This window comes from Dipodomys spectabilis, unplaced genomic scaffold (assembly GCF_019054845.1).
Source record: "Dipodomys spectabilis isolate Male_0828 unplaced genomic scaffold, ASM1905484v1 ptg000176l, whole genome shotgun sequence".
NCBI classification, from domain to species: domain Eukaryota; kingdom Metazoa; phylum Chordata; class Mammalia; order Rodentia; family Heteromyidae; genus Dipodomys; species Dipodomys spectabilis.
Window position 1 is genome coordinate 5067414 of NW_024870853.1, and position 17431 is coordinate 5084844.

General features: G+C 39.6%; 1 protein-coding gene across 3 annotated transcripts in view; it reads left to right on the forward strand.

Annotated features, from left to right (window-relative positions):
- Ophn1 (oligophrenin 1) overlaps positions 1 to 17431 on the forward strand; it is a 299051-nt gene that overhangs the window by 193114 nt on the left and 88506 nt on the right. For all 3 annotated transcript variants that reach the window (XM_042694942.1, XM_042694944.1, XM_042694943.1), the window contains one exon: positions 12224 to 12308. In XM_042694942.1, coding sequence (XP_042550876.1) covers positions 12224 to 12308 — 85 coding nt within the window. The remainder of the gene's footprint in view (positions 1 to 12223; positions 12309 to 17431) is intronic.

Sequence of the window (17431 nt, forward strand, 5' to 3'; positions counted from 1 at the left end):
TCCACCTCCAGAATAGCTGGAATTACAGATGTGAATGAGCATATCTAGCTCTTTTGAATTCTTTATCTGGCAATCTTCCTCATTAAGATCTTTCAAATCAATTGATATATAATCCAGAAGGTTTGGAAGAGCCACTTTTTTTCATATTATGCTTCTCTACTGAGATTTGGACACTTGCTGGGTCATGTGAGACTCTCCTATTGTTATGATCTTTAAGAAGTTGTACATAGGGCTGAGAATGTGGCTTAGTGGTAGAGTGCTTGCCTAGCATGCATGAAGTCCTGGGTTAGATTCTTCAGTACCACCATATACAGAAAAAGCCAAAAGTAGTGCTGTGGTTCAAATGTTAGAGTGCTAGCCTTGAGCAAAAGAAGCTCAGAGACAGTGTACAGGCCCTGAGTTCAAGCCCCAGGACTGGCAAAAAAAAGTAGCTGTACAGAGGGGTTTCAATTCAACATATCAGTTTGTGAGTGTAATGAAACTTGATCAGTGTCACCCCTTTTATTATCTCTCCCATGTTTTAGAGAGACCCTTTAAGGAAAGTCTTATCTTGTGTCTGTGTCCTGGGATTTTGGATTGTCATGAAATGTTGAATACATTTCCAATCTGATTTTGTAGTAAAGATTTCCCGTGGTGCGTGTGTGTGTGTGTGTGTGTGTGTGTGTGTGTGTGTGTGTGTGTGTGTGTGCGCGCGCGCGCGCGCGCCTGTCCTTGGGCTTGTTCCTGTTCTGAGCACAGTCCTGAGCTTTTATGCTCAAGGCTAGCTCTCTACCACTTTGAGCCAGGCTCCATTTCTGGCTTTTTGGTAGTAAATTGGCAATAAGAGTCTCATGGAGCCCAGTGCTGGTGGCTCATGCCTATAATTTTAGCTACTCAGCAGGCTGAGACCTGAGTATTGTGATTCAAAGCCAACATGGGCAGAAAAGTCTGTGAGACTCTTATCTCCAATAAACTACTTAGAAAAAGCCGGAAGTGGCATTGTGGCTCAAGTGATAGAGTGCTAGCCTTGAGCACAAAGAGGCTCAGGGACAGAGTCCATGTCCTAAGTTCAAGCCCCTGGACCAGCAAAACAAAACAAAACAGAAGATTGTCTTTTTTTCTTAGGCAGTACTGGGGTTTGAACTCAAGGCCTCTCGCTTGCTTTGCTTGCTCAGCTAGCTCTCTACTACTTGAACCACACCTCTAGCCTGGCTGGTTAATTACAGATGGAGTCTGTGGGTGACTCAGGATGACTTTGAATCATTATCCTCTAGATCTCAGCTTCCAGATTACAGGTGTGAGCCAGGCAGCTGGCTAAATAGCATTATACTTTGTATTCTCCTTCCCTAGTACATTTCTCCTTGCCTAGTAATTGCCTTCTGATTTTTCTACACTGGATGTGGAGTGTAGCTTCTCGGCCAGATACTAACAAGCAGGAAATGCATAAATTAACAGCATTCCTGGGGACTGTGAAGACATATTCAGTAATAACATGTTTTTGTTCTATGTCTGTCCTTAAGATCTTGGCCAAGGGCCCTTGCTTGATATTTTAAATAATGTTAGATAATCACCTTCAGAATGAGGACCCTATTTGGGTGGAATCCATAAAAATCTGGACTTGACTGATGTCAAGCTTTATCCTTTTTCTGCGAACAATATCCTTTTCTTCTTTCTCTGACTGATTAAGGATGATATTGATGGAAAATGTGCTTTTCTAGAGTATTCTTGAGAGAACTAGGCTTGAATAGTGAGATGAAGGGACTAATTATTAGTAAAATGTTACTTATGCCAGGCACCAGTGGCTGATGCTACTCAGGAGGCTGAGATATGCAGTTCAAAGCCAACCTGGGCAGGAAGGTCCATGAGACTCTTACCTCCAATTAACCATTCAGATAACCAGAAGTGGAGCTATAGCCTCGAGAAAAATAGCTCGGGGACAGTGCCCAGGCCCTGAGTTCAAGCCCCATCACCGACAAAAAAAACACACACACACATACAAAATACAAAACCCAAAACCAAAAAAATGTTACTTATGCCCCTTATAACTCAATTAAAAAGCTCATATTAGCCAGGCACCAATGGGTCATGCCAGTAACCCTAAGTACTCAGGCGACTGAGATCTGAGCATCTCAGTTTAAGGCCAGCCTAGGCAGGGGTTCCATGCGACTCTTATTTCCAATTAATTACCATAAAGCTGGAAGTGGAGCTGTGGCTCAAGTGGTAAAGTGCTAGCCTTAAGCAGAAAAAAGGTCAAGAGAAATTACCCAGACCCTGAGTTCAATGCCCAAGACCAATACACACACAAGCACGCAGGCACGCACACTAAAAGCTATTGTTATTTTAATGTGTATGACACCAAATAATTAAACAGTACAGAATCCTGATGGGCCTGGTGAGGTACATGCCTGTAATCCTAGCATTTGGGAAGCTGAGGCAGAAAGATCACAAGTTCAAGGAAAAAATATGAATATTTAAAACCTATTTTTCCAACAATTTCACGTCTTTATCACATTTAATCATCTGATCCAAGATCATAGACATCTCATGTGTCCAAGGCTCTTGTTCTATTGTTGTGTTGTTCAGTAGGAGTGTTTGACATTTTTCTTTGTGTAGACCTTACACACTTCCTGTCTGTATTATGTGAATGTATTTCCTGTACTTTAGTACTCTCTGGTTGTTGTTTATGTCTACAAATAATAGTTGTTATGTATATGTATGTTAATTTTGTATTTTGTTGTCCTACTGAATGAGTTTGTATGGGTTTTCTCATTTGTTTTCTAGATTTTCTTAGCATATTACATTATCTGTACAACTTTGTATGTGTGTATTTCTATGTGTATGTGCACATGTCTGTGTGTGCATGTATGTGTGTTTGTAACATGTTGAATTTAGTTGAAGGCCTTTTCAACATCTATGGAGATAATCATGATTTTTCTCTAAATCTATGAAAATGGTGTAAACATAGGTTCCCTCAGAGTGAGGTTCCAGTGTATTGAATTTCTGGAATCAATTCAACTAGATCATGCTATATTTTCTTACCATGGTCTTGGGTTATTCTGTCCACTAATACTTTATTTTCAATTCTTACATCATTGTTCATAGGTTATATTGATCTATGATTTTTGGAGACATGCCCTAATGTAATGTTTCCCACCTACTTTGCAAGTGTTTTTTTTTTTTTTTTTTTTTTTTTTGGGTCCAGTCCTGGGGCCTGAACTCTGGGCCTGGGCACTGTCCCTCAGCTCTTCAGCTCATGGCTAGTACTCTACCACTTGAGCCACAGCACCACTTCCAGCTTTTTTTCTTTTTGCTTATGTGGTGCTGAGGAATCGAACCCAGGGCCTCATGCATGCAAGGCAAGCGCTCTACCACTGAGCCACCTTCCCAGCCCTTTGCAAGTGTTTGCATGGCCATATATTATGATGGAATACCCAAACATAATTTATTAAATAATTTCTCTCTTGGAACATTTCTGAGGTTTCTCTTTTGTGACAATGTATTTATATATAAATTAATTCTATGCTATACTGTGTGTTGATTTGAGAAAGTAGAATTAATATCTTAAGATTGTAGATAGCATTAATAGACTTAATGCAATTTGAATTCTAGAAAATCATCAGGTCTCAAATGCATTTTTTTAAACTGCTAACCAGGATAGCTGTGCTTCTTTCTCCAGGTAACATTCCTTTCTCCTACCTATATATCATAAACTGGTGTGATGTAGATGGTATATACCAATGTGGTCTTTGTGGTGTTTACAAGTGACTGTCAGTTATCTTATAGTCTGAAATCATAGGATTTTATAATTGAAGAAGTATGAGAAAGAGCCTAATACACAGATGGAAAGAGCTTACTGGTTCAAGCTTCATGGCTTTGTTAGAGCCCAGATGTTCTGCTCCTGCATTCTGATACTTACTTCGCTTTCATTCTTTAGTGAGATCAGTTTTATAAAATGTAGGCAATCAAAGCTAGTCATCCTGTTCATACAAGTCAAATTTTCATAGTACCTATCATATCATCTAACAGCCTCTGAATTAATGAGGGCATTCTGACATGATTCATATATTTTAGTTAGCAATATTCTATAGTTTTTGTTTTGTTTTGGACTCCAAGTATATTGTGAATGCCATTGTACCTCACTGGAAATAGTAGTTAGAACTTTCACCAAAACGGATTCTTAATAATCATTTATACTCTTGATTACACTATCCATTATTTTATATGCTGATGGCTTAACAATCTTCCCAGTGTTCTCCAAACCAGCATCACCCTAGAATTACCTTTAAGGTGTTATTTATTTTCAGTGCAGACTCTCATGCCTCATTGTGAACTCAGTGAATGAATCTCTTGTTTTTGGATCCAAGGATATACATTTTATGAAGTTCCCCAAGTGACTCTGGTGTACTTTGGTAACGCACTATAGACTCATTTCTGAGAAAGTTTGAGTGCATATCCTGCATTAAATTATGCTGCTGGTGTAGCTTTCAAGTGTTCATCTCTTTGCCACTTTTTTTTTAGAACATGTATTTTTTGCAATATATCTATGCTCCTGCATGTACTCAAAGCCTTATTTTATGATAAACTTCGGAAATCACACCGTAATGCAAGAGCCTATGAAAATAGCTTTGTGTTTTTATTAGATTGTTTAATGGCTTTTTTCAATTTAAAATTTCCATTTGTAAGTGAATATATTCCTGGATTCTGAAATAGAAATTTCACTTTTTTTCCCAAATAATTTTCAAGGCTCCGTTTATGATTTTTTTCTGTGCTAGTCCTGGGGCTTGAACTCAGGGCCTAGTCGCTGTAACTGAGCTTTTTTTTTAGTTCAAAGCTAGCACTCTACCTACCACTTGAACCACATCTTTGTTTCTGGCTTTTTGGAGGTTAACTGGAGGTAAGAGTCTTTCAGATTTGTCTTGAGAGACCAGATTGGCTCTGAACCACGATACTCAGATCTCAGTCTCCTGAGTAGCTAAGATTACAAGCATGCACCACAGAGTCCTGCCTTATTTCTTTTTATTGTATTTCTTGAGGGAATAAGGTCTTACTCTGTAGGTCAGGCTGGCCTCAAACTTAAAACATCATGTTTCAGCCTTGTCCATGCTAGAATTATAGTCATGTACTATTTTGCCCAGCTTAACATTTCCATTTTTTCCTCAGTAATTTAGAATGTTATTTTTATTTATTGTATGAGTTCTTATATATAATGTTTTCCCCTAACTTCCCATTGTTTCACTAACCTGATTATTCTTATACAAGTATGAATTTGCTAATTAGTGTCTTTAATATTTTCCCTATCAAGTAGCACACATTTGCCATAATTATTCTTTTAAAAATTAGTTCAGTCACAGTGCTGACTTATTGCTGTATTATTTTTTCCCCACCCAATCATCGCCCCCCCCCCCCCCCCCCGCCCCCGCACCAAAGTTGTAAAGTTCGTTTTTGACATAATGACTTGTACATCTCATTGTTGCAATGGGTCCACCTGTATTCCTATTTAAACGATTTGTTTTTCCCCTTCCCCTCCACAAATTATACCAACATCAAATACAGTGAAAGCAGGGGTTATACCGTGGGGGAGGGACATACAAAGCAACAAAAAAATAATCTTATAAATGTGTTAGAAACAATGGCATGAAAGAAAAATAAACATTTGAATACATATCTTAGGGTTCATTTCCCTAACATCACCTTATCTGGCCTTTTCTGCTTGACTCAGACATATACTAGATATAGCAAATAAGGGAAACCATGTTTCAACATACTAGATATTGGAAATAAGGGACCTATGTTTCTTTGGGCCTGGCTTACTTCACTTAATATAATTTTTTCCAGAATTACTTTTATCATGTTCAGGAAAACAAGTTTGTTGGCATTATGATTATAATTGCAGTAAGTCTGTAATTGGAATCAAGTTGGCAACTTTGCATCATTATCCTCTGACCAGTCGATTTTAACAAGGCTTGTTGATGCTTTTCACAATTTTTCACTTGTTTCTCTTGCATGTTTTCAGGTAAATAATGACTACCTTTTCTCTTTTTAAGAGTTTTAAACATTTTCGTTTCTGTTTTTTATACATTACATTAGGTAACTCAGCACCCTTGCTGCTCATTAAATTACCTAGTGAGTTTCCTGCAGAGATTCTGGTATTATTGTTATGGGGAAGACGAGTACTTTCAGGTTTTTGTTTGTTTGTTTGTTTGTTTTGTTTTGTTTGGTGCACTGTCCCTGAGCTATTTTGCTCAAGGCTAGTGCTCTACCATTTTTGAGCCACAGCTTCATTTCTGGTTTTATAATGGTTTATTGGAGATAAGAGTTTCCTGGACTTTCCTGCCCTGGCTGGCTTTGAACTGTGATCCTCATATCCTCATATCTCATAGCACCTTGCTTGGTACTGTCATGTTTGAAAGCATCTCAGATGTTCCAACATTAGATATTTCAAAATCATTGTTGTAGCCAGGCACTGGTGCCTCACATCTATAATCCTAGCTTATCAGTACGCTGAGATTTGAGGGTCATGTTTTGGAGCTAACCCCAACAAGATATTCCAGGAAACTCTTATCTCCAATTGAACAGTAAAAAGCTAAAAGTGGAGGCGTGGCTCAAGTGGTAAGCATGGCTCAAGTAAGTTAGGAAGCCCTGAGTTCAAACTCCAGTACTTGTGGAAAAGATACTATGACCCAGGGATAAGTTATAGCAATGACAGCAGGCATCTTGTTTCATTCCTATTTTTAGAAAAGTGCTTTCAATTTTTCACCACTAAGGATAACGTTAGCTTGTGGGCTTGTCATATATGGGATTTATCATGTTGAGGTAAAGCCATTTATGCCTTTTTGAGTTATTTTGTAAATCATGAACATATGTTGACTTCTGTCAGATTCTTTTTCTGCATGTGGTGAAATGAGCATGTTTTTTGTCTTTTGTTTTATTAATCTGATATGTTCCATTTATTAATTTGTACATGTTGAGTCATCATTGTATCCTGAAGATGAGTCATTGTGCACAATTTTAAATGTATGGTTGAATTTAGTTTACTAGTATTTGCTTGAGGATTTTTACATCTAAGTACATGGGGGATACTGATTGGATTTTTCTTGTTTTTGTTTTCTCCTTATCTAGTTTTGATACCAGGGGAATTCTGGCCTTGTAGAATATGTTTAGAAAAAATTCTTCCTCTTCTACTTTTTGAAATAACTTAAGTAGAATTTGTCTCTGTTCTTTTAAGTGTTTTGTAGAATGCAGCAGTAAACCTACCCAGTCCAATGAAGCTTTTCTTTAATTGGAGGGTTATTTTTATTACTGATTAATTTCCTTGTTATTGGCCTGTTTAGATTTTTTTTTTTTACTTTTTCCTGCTTCACTCATGGAATTATAACCTCACTCCTAGGCCAGAGGCCAAACTTCAATGCTTTTAAAAGCCAGGTCTAGTTAGTCACCCAAAAAACCAGGTAGGAGATAAATAGTGGGGAAGGGTAGAAAAAAGAGATTTACTTTTATTACTTTTATTATTATATTTTTAGTGTTGTTATAAAAGTGATATACAGAGAGGTTACCATTTCATGAGTCAGGTAATGAGTACATTTCTTTTTGTTTGTTTGTCTTTTAATTGGTCATGGGACTTGAACTCTGGGCCTGAGCGCTGTCCCTCAGCTCTTCAGCTCAAGGCTAGCGCTCTACCACTTGACCTACAGCGCCACTTCTGGTTTTCTGGTGGTTTATTGGAGATAAGAGTTTCATGGAGTTTTCTGCCTGGGCTGGCTTTGAACCACAATCCTCAGATCTCAGCCTCCTGAATAGCTAGGATTATAGGCGTGAGTCACTGGCGCTCGGCATATATTTCTTTTCTCTCTCCCAGTTTTCCCTTTTCATCCCCACCCACAGACTGTATAGTTCATTTTCAACATAGTGTCTAGTGAGTACCACTGCTGCATTTGTCCACCCTTTGTCCCTCTATTTCTATGTCTCCCATTGCCCTTTATAAGACAGTTTCCAGAGAAAGGAGATTTGTTACCCTGGCATGGTGGGCATAAAGGGAAAGTAAGCATCTCTGCCCACCCTCTGGGTTGAGAATGAACTTTACAATTAAATAGGGGAAGAATTGGGACAATGGTCTGATTGATTATCTCAAGATTGTTCAAGTGGGTCCTGTCAGTATGAAAAAGGGTTAGTTTCAACTCTTTTCAATGATAGATGCCTTTCTGGTACCCAGGGTAACTGTGGGGGAGAATAGCTCAGAGCAAAGAGACTCACGCAAAATGGAGGCAATAGATGCCACAAAATTCTCTTGCTTTTAGTTACCTTTTGATATTTGCAAGCCCAGTGGATGAACCAATGTTTTTTTTAAGCAAAAATAGTTTCTAACTGCCCCTTAGAGAGGGTTGCATGTCTTAATATTCAGCTGGAAAAGGTAGAATGTTAGAAGTGCATTCCAGTTCCTCCTTTCCTTGAAGAAAAGCTGAGAGACAGATTATTTCCAAGTATTTTTTCCTACACTAAGAAGAGAGTCTGAGGCAGATGCCTATGCTGATTAGACTGATCACTTTGAATATGGGGAACAATCTACTGGGTGTTTGAGTTTAAAATACCCTTTTTCACTAGAGTTGGAACTCAGTCATGCACGTGCTAGGCAAGTATTCTGCCACTGTGGTATATTCACAATTCTTGGTTTTGGGAGACAGGGTTTTGCTATAAAGTAGAAGTTGTCCTTGAATTTATGATTCCTCTGCCTCTGTTGCCTTGCTCCTACTTTTAGGATCATGCATATGCATTCCTCTACTTGGTTGGTATTCTTTGAACACTTTTAGTATTTTATTCCACTTTCTTCTTGCTTGCATAATTTCTGTAGAGAGGTACAGTGTAATTCTCACCCTTTTCTCTATAACAAGTGTTGGATTTTCTTCTAGCTTCTTTCAGTATTTTTCCTTCATTTTTTAAAAAAAGCTTGAATATATTAAGCTGTGGTTTGGATTTCTTGGTATATATCCTGCTTGGTTTTCTCTGAGGTTCTTGCATGTGTGTTTTGACATTTGTAATCAGTTTTGGGAAATCCTTAGTTCTTTTTACTTCAAATATTTGTTTCACTTTCATCTTTAATCTCCTCTGGTATTCTCACCACATGTATTTAACAACTTTCCTGATTATCTAATTTGTTCTGTTGTTATAATCTTTTCTTTGTGTTTCAGTTTTGGAAGTGCCCATTGTTATTTCTTCAGGCATGTTGATGAGCCTTTAGAGCACTCTTCCTTTCTTTTAGAATGTTGGTGATTCATGAATGTTCTTTTACTTCTTTCTTGGGGTTTTTTTCTCCTATATTACTTATTTCCCCTTTCATGCTATATACTTTCATCTAATACAGACCTTATCATATTAACTCATTGGGCTGATAATCTCAACATCTCTTCCATATCTGAGGTTTGCTATGCCTGTTCATGCCATTTTCTGCCTTTTAGAATGGATTTCTTTTTTTTTTTTTTTTTTTGGTCGTGGGGCCTGAACTCTGGGCTGGGTGCTATCCCTCAGCTCTTCAGCTCAAGGCTAGTGCTCTACCACTTGAGCCACAGCGCCACTTCTGGCTTTTTCTGCTTATGTGGTGCTGAGGAATCGCACCCAGGGCCTCATGCATGCAAAGCAAACATTCTACCACTGAGCCACCTTCCCAGCCCTCTGCCTTTTAGTATGTCTGTTAAGTTTTTGATTGCCAGCCAGATATGATGTTATGGGTAAAGGGCATGTAATTGAGGTACTTGTGGCTTTAGTATGAGGTTTTCAGTTTATCTGCTTAGGATTTAGCCTGATAAACATACTGTTTACTGTTTGTGGTAGCTATAGGAAATATTACATTTTCCTCTGCTTTTCATCTTGTTTCTTTGATTTTATTTTGATTTTTCCATAGAGACTTTGTGATTACCATTTTGTTCCATTTTTTCATCACAATGTCCTTAGTACTGTACAGTATCCCTACATATGTGGTGGTAAGGTATCAGGAGAATACGAGTGTTCTGTAAGTCTTCTCATAATGCCATTGTCTTTCAAGGAGCCTGGCCTGTGACCTTACCAGATGTTTTCCTGAGACTGAGAGACAGGCTGGGGCTGTAGTTGAATGTTTCCCTCTTATCCATATGAGTGAAGTTCTGCTAAAACAATGATACGTTAGGGTCTGGCAAAATTGGTTCTCTTACCAAGCACAGAAGGTTCATGCTTGTAATCCTAACTACTAAGGGTGCTGAGTTCTTAGTTATGTTTTGAAGCCAGCTCAGGCAAGAAGGTCCATGAGACTCATATCTAATTAACCACCAAAAAGCCAGAAGTAGAGCTGTGGGTTAAGTGGTAAAGCTCTAGCCTTGAGTTAAAAAAAAAAAAGCGGGGCAGAGAAGAAGGTAGCTCAGTGGTAGTGTTTGCCTGCATGCATGAGGCCCTAGGTTCGATTCCTTAGCACCACATAAGCAAGAAAAGCAAAAAAATGGTGCTGTGGCTCAAGTGGTAGAGCACTAGCCTTGAGCTGAAGAGCTCAAGGGCAGTGCCCAGACCCAGAGTTCAAGCCCCCAGGCCGACAAAAAAAAGCAGGGACAGCACCTAGGCCCTGAATTCCTGCTTCAGGTTCGACACGAAAATAGTTTCTCTTGAGAGGACTGTTAAGGACAGAAGATTATGGACCTATTTAAAAGGGCTTGTTTTACCAAGTGCAGGTGGCTCATACCTGTAATCCTAGCTATTCAGGAGACTGAGATCTGAAGATTACAGTTTGGGAATAAAAGTCTGTGAGTCTCTTATCTTCAATGAACTACCCAAAAGTGGGAAGTGGAAATGTGGATCAAGTGGCAGAGATCCAGTCTTGAACAAAAAAGCTGAGAGAATGACATTCCCTCAGTTCAAGCACAAGTACCAGTGTACACACACACACACACACACACACACACACACACACACACACACACACACACACACACACACACACACACACACAGCTTCTCCTCAAGTGGCAGAGATCCAGTCTTGAACAAAAAAGCTGAGAGAATGACATTCCCTCAGTTCAAGCACAAGTACCAGTGTACACACACACACACACACACACACACACACACACACACACACACACAGAGCTTCTCCTCTCCTAACCTTATCAGAAGTATGGAAACAGGAGAGTATGTTCCTCAGATCTTCACTATGAGACTATAATAGAATTCTTCAAGGTCAAACTCAAGAACATACAAGGCTTTTCATAGTATTGTGCCTCGGAGGAATTTTAAACTCTCAAACTCATATATGTTGAGCCTGACGTTTTCCTGTTCTGAGGCGTTTTCTGTACTGAAGTTTCTGATTCTTCAGTCTGTGTTTGTTCCCTGGTAATAGCTACAGTTTTTCTGAGGCCTCCACTTCTCTGGGGACTCTATGAAGAGTTGATTTGCAGTATGTTAGTGCTTTTATTGTCCTGTAGCTGGAAGAGATGAATTCTAAGCTTTTCGCATGCTGGGCCAGAAAACAATGGGAGTTTTGAGACATGAAAGACTTGTAAAATTTTTATTTCTTGAAAACTTACTTGAGTAACTATACTTTTTAATACGCTTATATTTTTTTTGTGGGTCGGTCATGGGGCCTGAACTCTGGGCCTGGGAGCTGTCTCTCACCTCTTCAGCTCAAGGCTAGTGCTCTACAACTTGAGCCACAGTACCACTTCTGGCCTTTTCTGCTTATGGGGTGCTGAGGAATCGAACCCAGGGTCTCATGCATGCAAGACAAGCATTCTACCACTGAGCCACCTTCCCAGCCCTAATATGCTTAATTTTTTAAGGTGGTAAAAAGTAGGATCTCTAGGAAAGTGGAAGGAGGGCAGATGAATGAATAGAAGAAGGGTGGATAAATGAAGTTATGATATTCAGTGTGCATATGTGAAAATAGAACCAGGTAACTTGAGGGGATGGGGGCATTGGGAATGATAGGGGAGAATGAAAAAAGGGGTGACCGGTCAAGATGCACTGATTTGTTGATTTGAAACCTCTGAATAACTAGGTAAATACAAAAAAGAGAGTGAAGAGTATGGGTGACTCATTGTCCATTGGGATAATTCATCTGTTGAATGCCTTGTAATAATATTATATCAGTAAGACAGGAATATGATATTTAAAAGGAACATGAATGATTAAAGTAAGAATTAAAGGTACTCCTAGATAACTTTTTTCTCAAGGAAAAGAAAAGTAAGATCTTTTTGAAAATCAACTTTTTTTTCTTGTTAACTTTTCACCATTAGATCCCAAATGTCCTGGAGATGTTGATTTTCACAGTAGTGATTGGGACACCAAGACAATCACCAGCTCCTTGAAATTCTACCTCAGGTAAGTCTTATTTGGTTTCTATAGCTGATGAAAATTGGGTCGCGATTAGAATTGTGTTCCATTTTTGGAAAGTTGGAAAATTGCTACGTCTTCAGAGATCCAAGAGGTTTCTGTCAAAGAAGACACATGGGAAGACTATTTTTCTTTTTCGTGTGTGTGTGTGTGTGTGTGTGTGTGTGTGTGTGTGTGTGTGTGTGTGTGTGTGTGTGTGTGTGTGTGTGTGTGTGTGTTTGTGTTGGTCCTGGGGCTTGAACTCAGGGCTTGGCTGCTTTCCCTGTGCATTTTTGCTCCGGGCATTAATGCTCTACCACTTGAGCCACACCTCTACTTCTGTGTTTTTGCTGGTTAATTGGAGATAAAGGTCTCATGAATTTTCCTATTCAGGCTGCCTTTAAACTGTGATACTTAGATTTCAGCCTCCTGTGTAGCAAGGATTACAGGTGTAAGCTACTGCTGTCCCACTTTATTTGCTTTTCTTTTTTCTTTTGCCAGTCCTGGAACTTGAACTCTTGCCCTGGGTACTTTCCCTAAGTTTCTTTTTGCTCATAGTTAACACTCTGCCACGTGAGCTACAGTACCACTTCTGGCTTTTTCTGTGATTAATTGGAGTCTCACTGACTTTCTTGCCTGGGCTTGCTACAAACCTCCATCCTCTGACCTTAGCCTCCTGAATAGCTCGGATTACAGGTGTGAGCCACTGGTGCCCAGCTTATTTTTCCTTTCCCTTCCCTTCCCTTCCCTTCCCTTCCCTTCCCTTCCCTTCCCTTCCCTTCCCTTCCCTTCCCTTCCCTTCCCTTCCCTTCCCTTCCCTTCCCTTCCCTTCCCTCCCCTCCCCTCCCCTCCCCTCCCCTCCCCTCCCCTCCCCTCCCCTCCCCCTCCCCTCCCCTCCCCTCCCCTCCCCTTCCCTTTCCTTTCCTTCCTTTCCCTTCCTTTCCCCTTTTTTTTAAAGGCCAGTCATGGGGTTTGAATTCAGGGCCTCGCCACTGTCCCTGAACTCTTTTGCTCAAGGCTAGTACTCTCCCACTTGAGCCATAGCTCCACTTCTGGTTTTCTGGTGATTCATTGCAGATAAGAGTTTCATGGACTTTCTTGCCCAGGCTGACTGAACCTCGATCCTCAGATATCAACCCTCCTAAGCAGCTAAAATTACAGGCATGAGCCACAAGTGCCCAGCTTGTTTTTGTTTTTGTTTTTGAAACAGGCCCTGGCTTTGTAGCCTAGGCTATCCTAGAACTTGCTTTAGAGCCCAGGGTGACCTCAAACTCATGATTCTCCTGCCTCAACTTCCCGAATGCTTAGATTATAAGCATATACTACTCTGTCTATCATTACAAGACTTAAAAAAAATCTGATAATGTAAGCAAGGAATACATAAAGTTTGGAAGATTTATTGGAAAATGTCTGAAGATATATTATAAAAATCATACTTTTTGAAATAAATTTTTCATTGTTTACTGAGAGTTGATATTATGCTGGATTTACTAGTAAAATCATTAAATGTGGTCATTCCTCAGTGCACATATGCTTTAGTTGATAACAAGCGTTTGAGACATCAAATTGGATTGGTAAAAGAATAATGTATATGCATATGAGAGAGAGGGAGTGGGAGTGGGAGGTAGGTTACTTTTTATTCTTTACTCCATAAGGATGGAAATAAAAACCAAACCAAGAAAATGTAAGAATAAAATTGTTAGACCTAAATGAAGCAATAGTAGTAATATAAATTAACTTATGGACAAAATTTGGGGATACAGATTGTTGCTGAATTTATTGTTGTGTTGACTAGTATAATTCTTTTCTTTTACGTTTTTGCCAGTCCTGGGGCTTGAACTCAGAGTTGAGGCACTGTCCCTAAGTTTCTTTTGCTCAAGGCTAGCACTTATGGTTTTACTGTTTATGTGGTACTGAGGAATCGAACCCAGGGCTCCATGTTTGCTAGGCAAGCACTCTACCACAAAGCCACATTCCCAGCCAATATGTTTATTTTCTTTAAAAGGAGTTAAATATTAAACCCATTATTGTGTGTGTGTGTGTGTGTGTGTGTGTGTGTGTGTGTGCGCGCACGTGCAAGTAAGCTGGTACTAGGGCTTGAACTCAGTTCCTGGGCCCTGTCCCTAAGCTTTTACACTCAAGGATAGTGCTCTGCCACTTGAGCCACACCCCCACATCTGGCGTTTTGGTGGTTAGTTCAAGATAAGTGTCTCACAGTCTTTTCTACATGGGCTGGCTTTGAGCCTTTATCATTTAAAAAACAAAAACAAAACGAATACTCTGTCCCACAGATGTTTCCATATTCATTTTACAAATGAGAAATCTATAGTCCCCCTCCCTTACTAAATGTTATTATTTTCATGTTATTTCTGAGTTACCAGGCTACTAGGATTGGGGCATTTTCTTCCCCTGACTCCTATTCCCAGGGGTTGTGGCCTTTTTTGGGTGGTTTAGGTGACTGAATAAAGACCTGTTTTCCATGAGGGCTTTTAGAAGACTCTGGTTGAGGAGGATAGCAGGAGTGATTCTGTTTCTCTGTCATTCTTGCACTGATTTGCTCTTTTCAATGGTGAATGTTTATTTGTTTATTTGACTGAACACATTGACATCATGCCTTGCATATCTCATAATTAGTCGCGAAGCTCTTTGGAAAGAAGGAAGAGCATGCCTGGCAGTGGGAGACTGTCTCCTAGTAGAGATCCTTAGCTATGGGCCTGTCCTATTTGCCCATTTGTCAACACTGTTTAGATTCTCACAGGCAGCATTGTTCCCAGAGTGTTTTTTAATTGTGAAAATACTGTACAGAGAGGTTACAATTACATGGGCAAGATAATGAGTACATTTCTTATCAAGCATTGTAGCCTCCTCCTTTGTTTCCCCTTCCCATCCCTTCCCATCTCACCCCCAGAGTTTGTCTTTCTCTGCTCTCTAGGTTCCTAAATCAACCCTTAGCTCCTTTTTAAGGCATTTCTCTTACCCTTTTCCTCTCCTGGGTCCTTCACATCTCTCATATAACTGGCTCTTTTGTATCATTGTGTAAGTACTTAACCAGTATTGCATGCCTCTAAGTCACTAAATCATTTCATACTTTCTCAGTGTCTCCCCCATGCCATGACAGATGTAAATCACTAGGGACAGAGTTGTGAGTAGCTGTGATCTCTGACTTTATAGAGTTTATTGCCTTGACAAAAGACAACTAATAATAGAAATATCTAAAAATATGCTAAGTGCTCTGAAGGGAGAGGTATGGCATGCTATGAAAGCACTTACTAGGAAGACCAGACCTATTCTGATTACTTAAACTTGAGTTTAACTATAAATTGGGATCAGTTGAGGTGATAGTTCCAGTTAAAGGGATCTATCTATCTATCTATCTATCTATCTATCTATCTATCTATCTATCTATCTATCTATCTATCTATCTATCTATCGTGAAATCTTGAGTCAGAAGTCAGGAAGTTCCATTCAAAACCTACGGGGTTCAGTGAGCATGATGATGTATACCTGTAATCCTTGCTACTCAAGAAGTTGAGGCAGGAAGATCACTGTTTAGGGTTATCCTTGGGAAAGTTAGCATAAAACCCTATCTAAAAAAAAAATCTAAAAGCAAAAAACCTGGATTTGTAGCTCAAGTGTTAGAGAACTTGCCTATGCTTATAGGCTCTGCGTTCAATTCCCAGTTAGAAAATAAAGAAAAGAAAGTGCATGAACGACTTTAGGTGAAGTATTGAGTATATGTAGAGGAGGAGAAGGTATGTAGGGACCAGAATGGTATTGCTCATAGGGTATTTAAAAAATTAGAATCTAAATTTACTTTATGTGTTTATTTGGGAGGAAGGTAGTCCTAGAGTTTGAATTCAGGATCTTGCACTTGCTAAGCAGTCTCTCTTACCCTTTACCACTTGAACCATATCCCCAATTTTCAGATTTACTTAAAAAATAATGAGCTTAGCTACTTAGATGGCTGAGATGAAAGGATCATGGTTCAAAGCCAGCTTGGTCTCTTAGACAAATCTGTGAAACTCTTATCTCCAATTACTCACCAAAAAGCTAAAAGTAGAGTGGTGAGCACAAATTTTGAGCAAAAACCTTAGGAATAGCGCCTTGGTCCTGAGCTCAAATCCAAGGATTGGCATGTGCGCGCGCGCGCACACACGTGCGCGCACACACACACAGAGTAATGATGTTATATTGAAATATTGTAAGTGGGGGGGTTACATGATGAGTTTTATATTTTGGAAAAAATAGTGTGGGAATTACGTTAGGAGTCTAAGTGGGTAGAGGTGGAAATCAGTTAGCAGGCTATTGTTTTCTGTGATCCAGGCAAAAGGTGATGCTACTGCTTGGATAAGGAAGTGGCAATAGAAATTGGTGGAAATAAGTATATGCAAGAGATTTAGGAAATAAAGTTGGTGAAGTAAATATGAGAATTGGAGAAAGGAGAATAAATATTGACTTCCCCATTTCTGGGCCATCCCGTCAAATGATGGGCATGTGCTTACTAATTGGAGAAGCACAGGAACATAATCAAATTTGAGGGAGTTTTGTTATGTCAGATGAGATTATCATAATCAGGAAATTAAATATAGAAAATTGAAACTCAGTGATGAGTTCTGAGTCTGACTTACAAATTTGGGAATAATTGAATCTAGAGAAGATAGAGCCAGGAGTTTAGACAAGATTGTCTAACTCAACCCCTTCCAGCTAGGCTTTTTTAACATGTAACATGTATGCTTTGTGTGTACTACTTTGTGTGGGAGCTGGGGGACCTAGGGCTCGCACTCAGGGCCTGAGTATTGTCTCTGAGCATTTTTGCTCATGACTAGTCCTCTACCACTTGAACCACAGCTCCACTTACTGCTTTTGGTGATTAGTTTCCTTCCCAAGCTGGCTTTGAACTGTGATTCTCAGATCTCAGCCTCCTGGGTAACTAGGATTATAGGCATGAGCCACCAGCATCCAGCCTGTCTGAGCTTCTTAACCCCACATGGCACTCTCCTACCCATCCCAATCTGACTTACCACTCCACTGGTATATTGAAACAGGTCTTGCAAGCTTTCTGATTTCCACTTCCTCTCAGATGGAGAAGGATCCTGCATCCAGCTTCTCGGGAAACATTTCCCCTTGCTAAT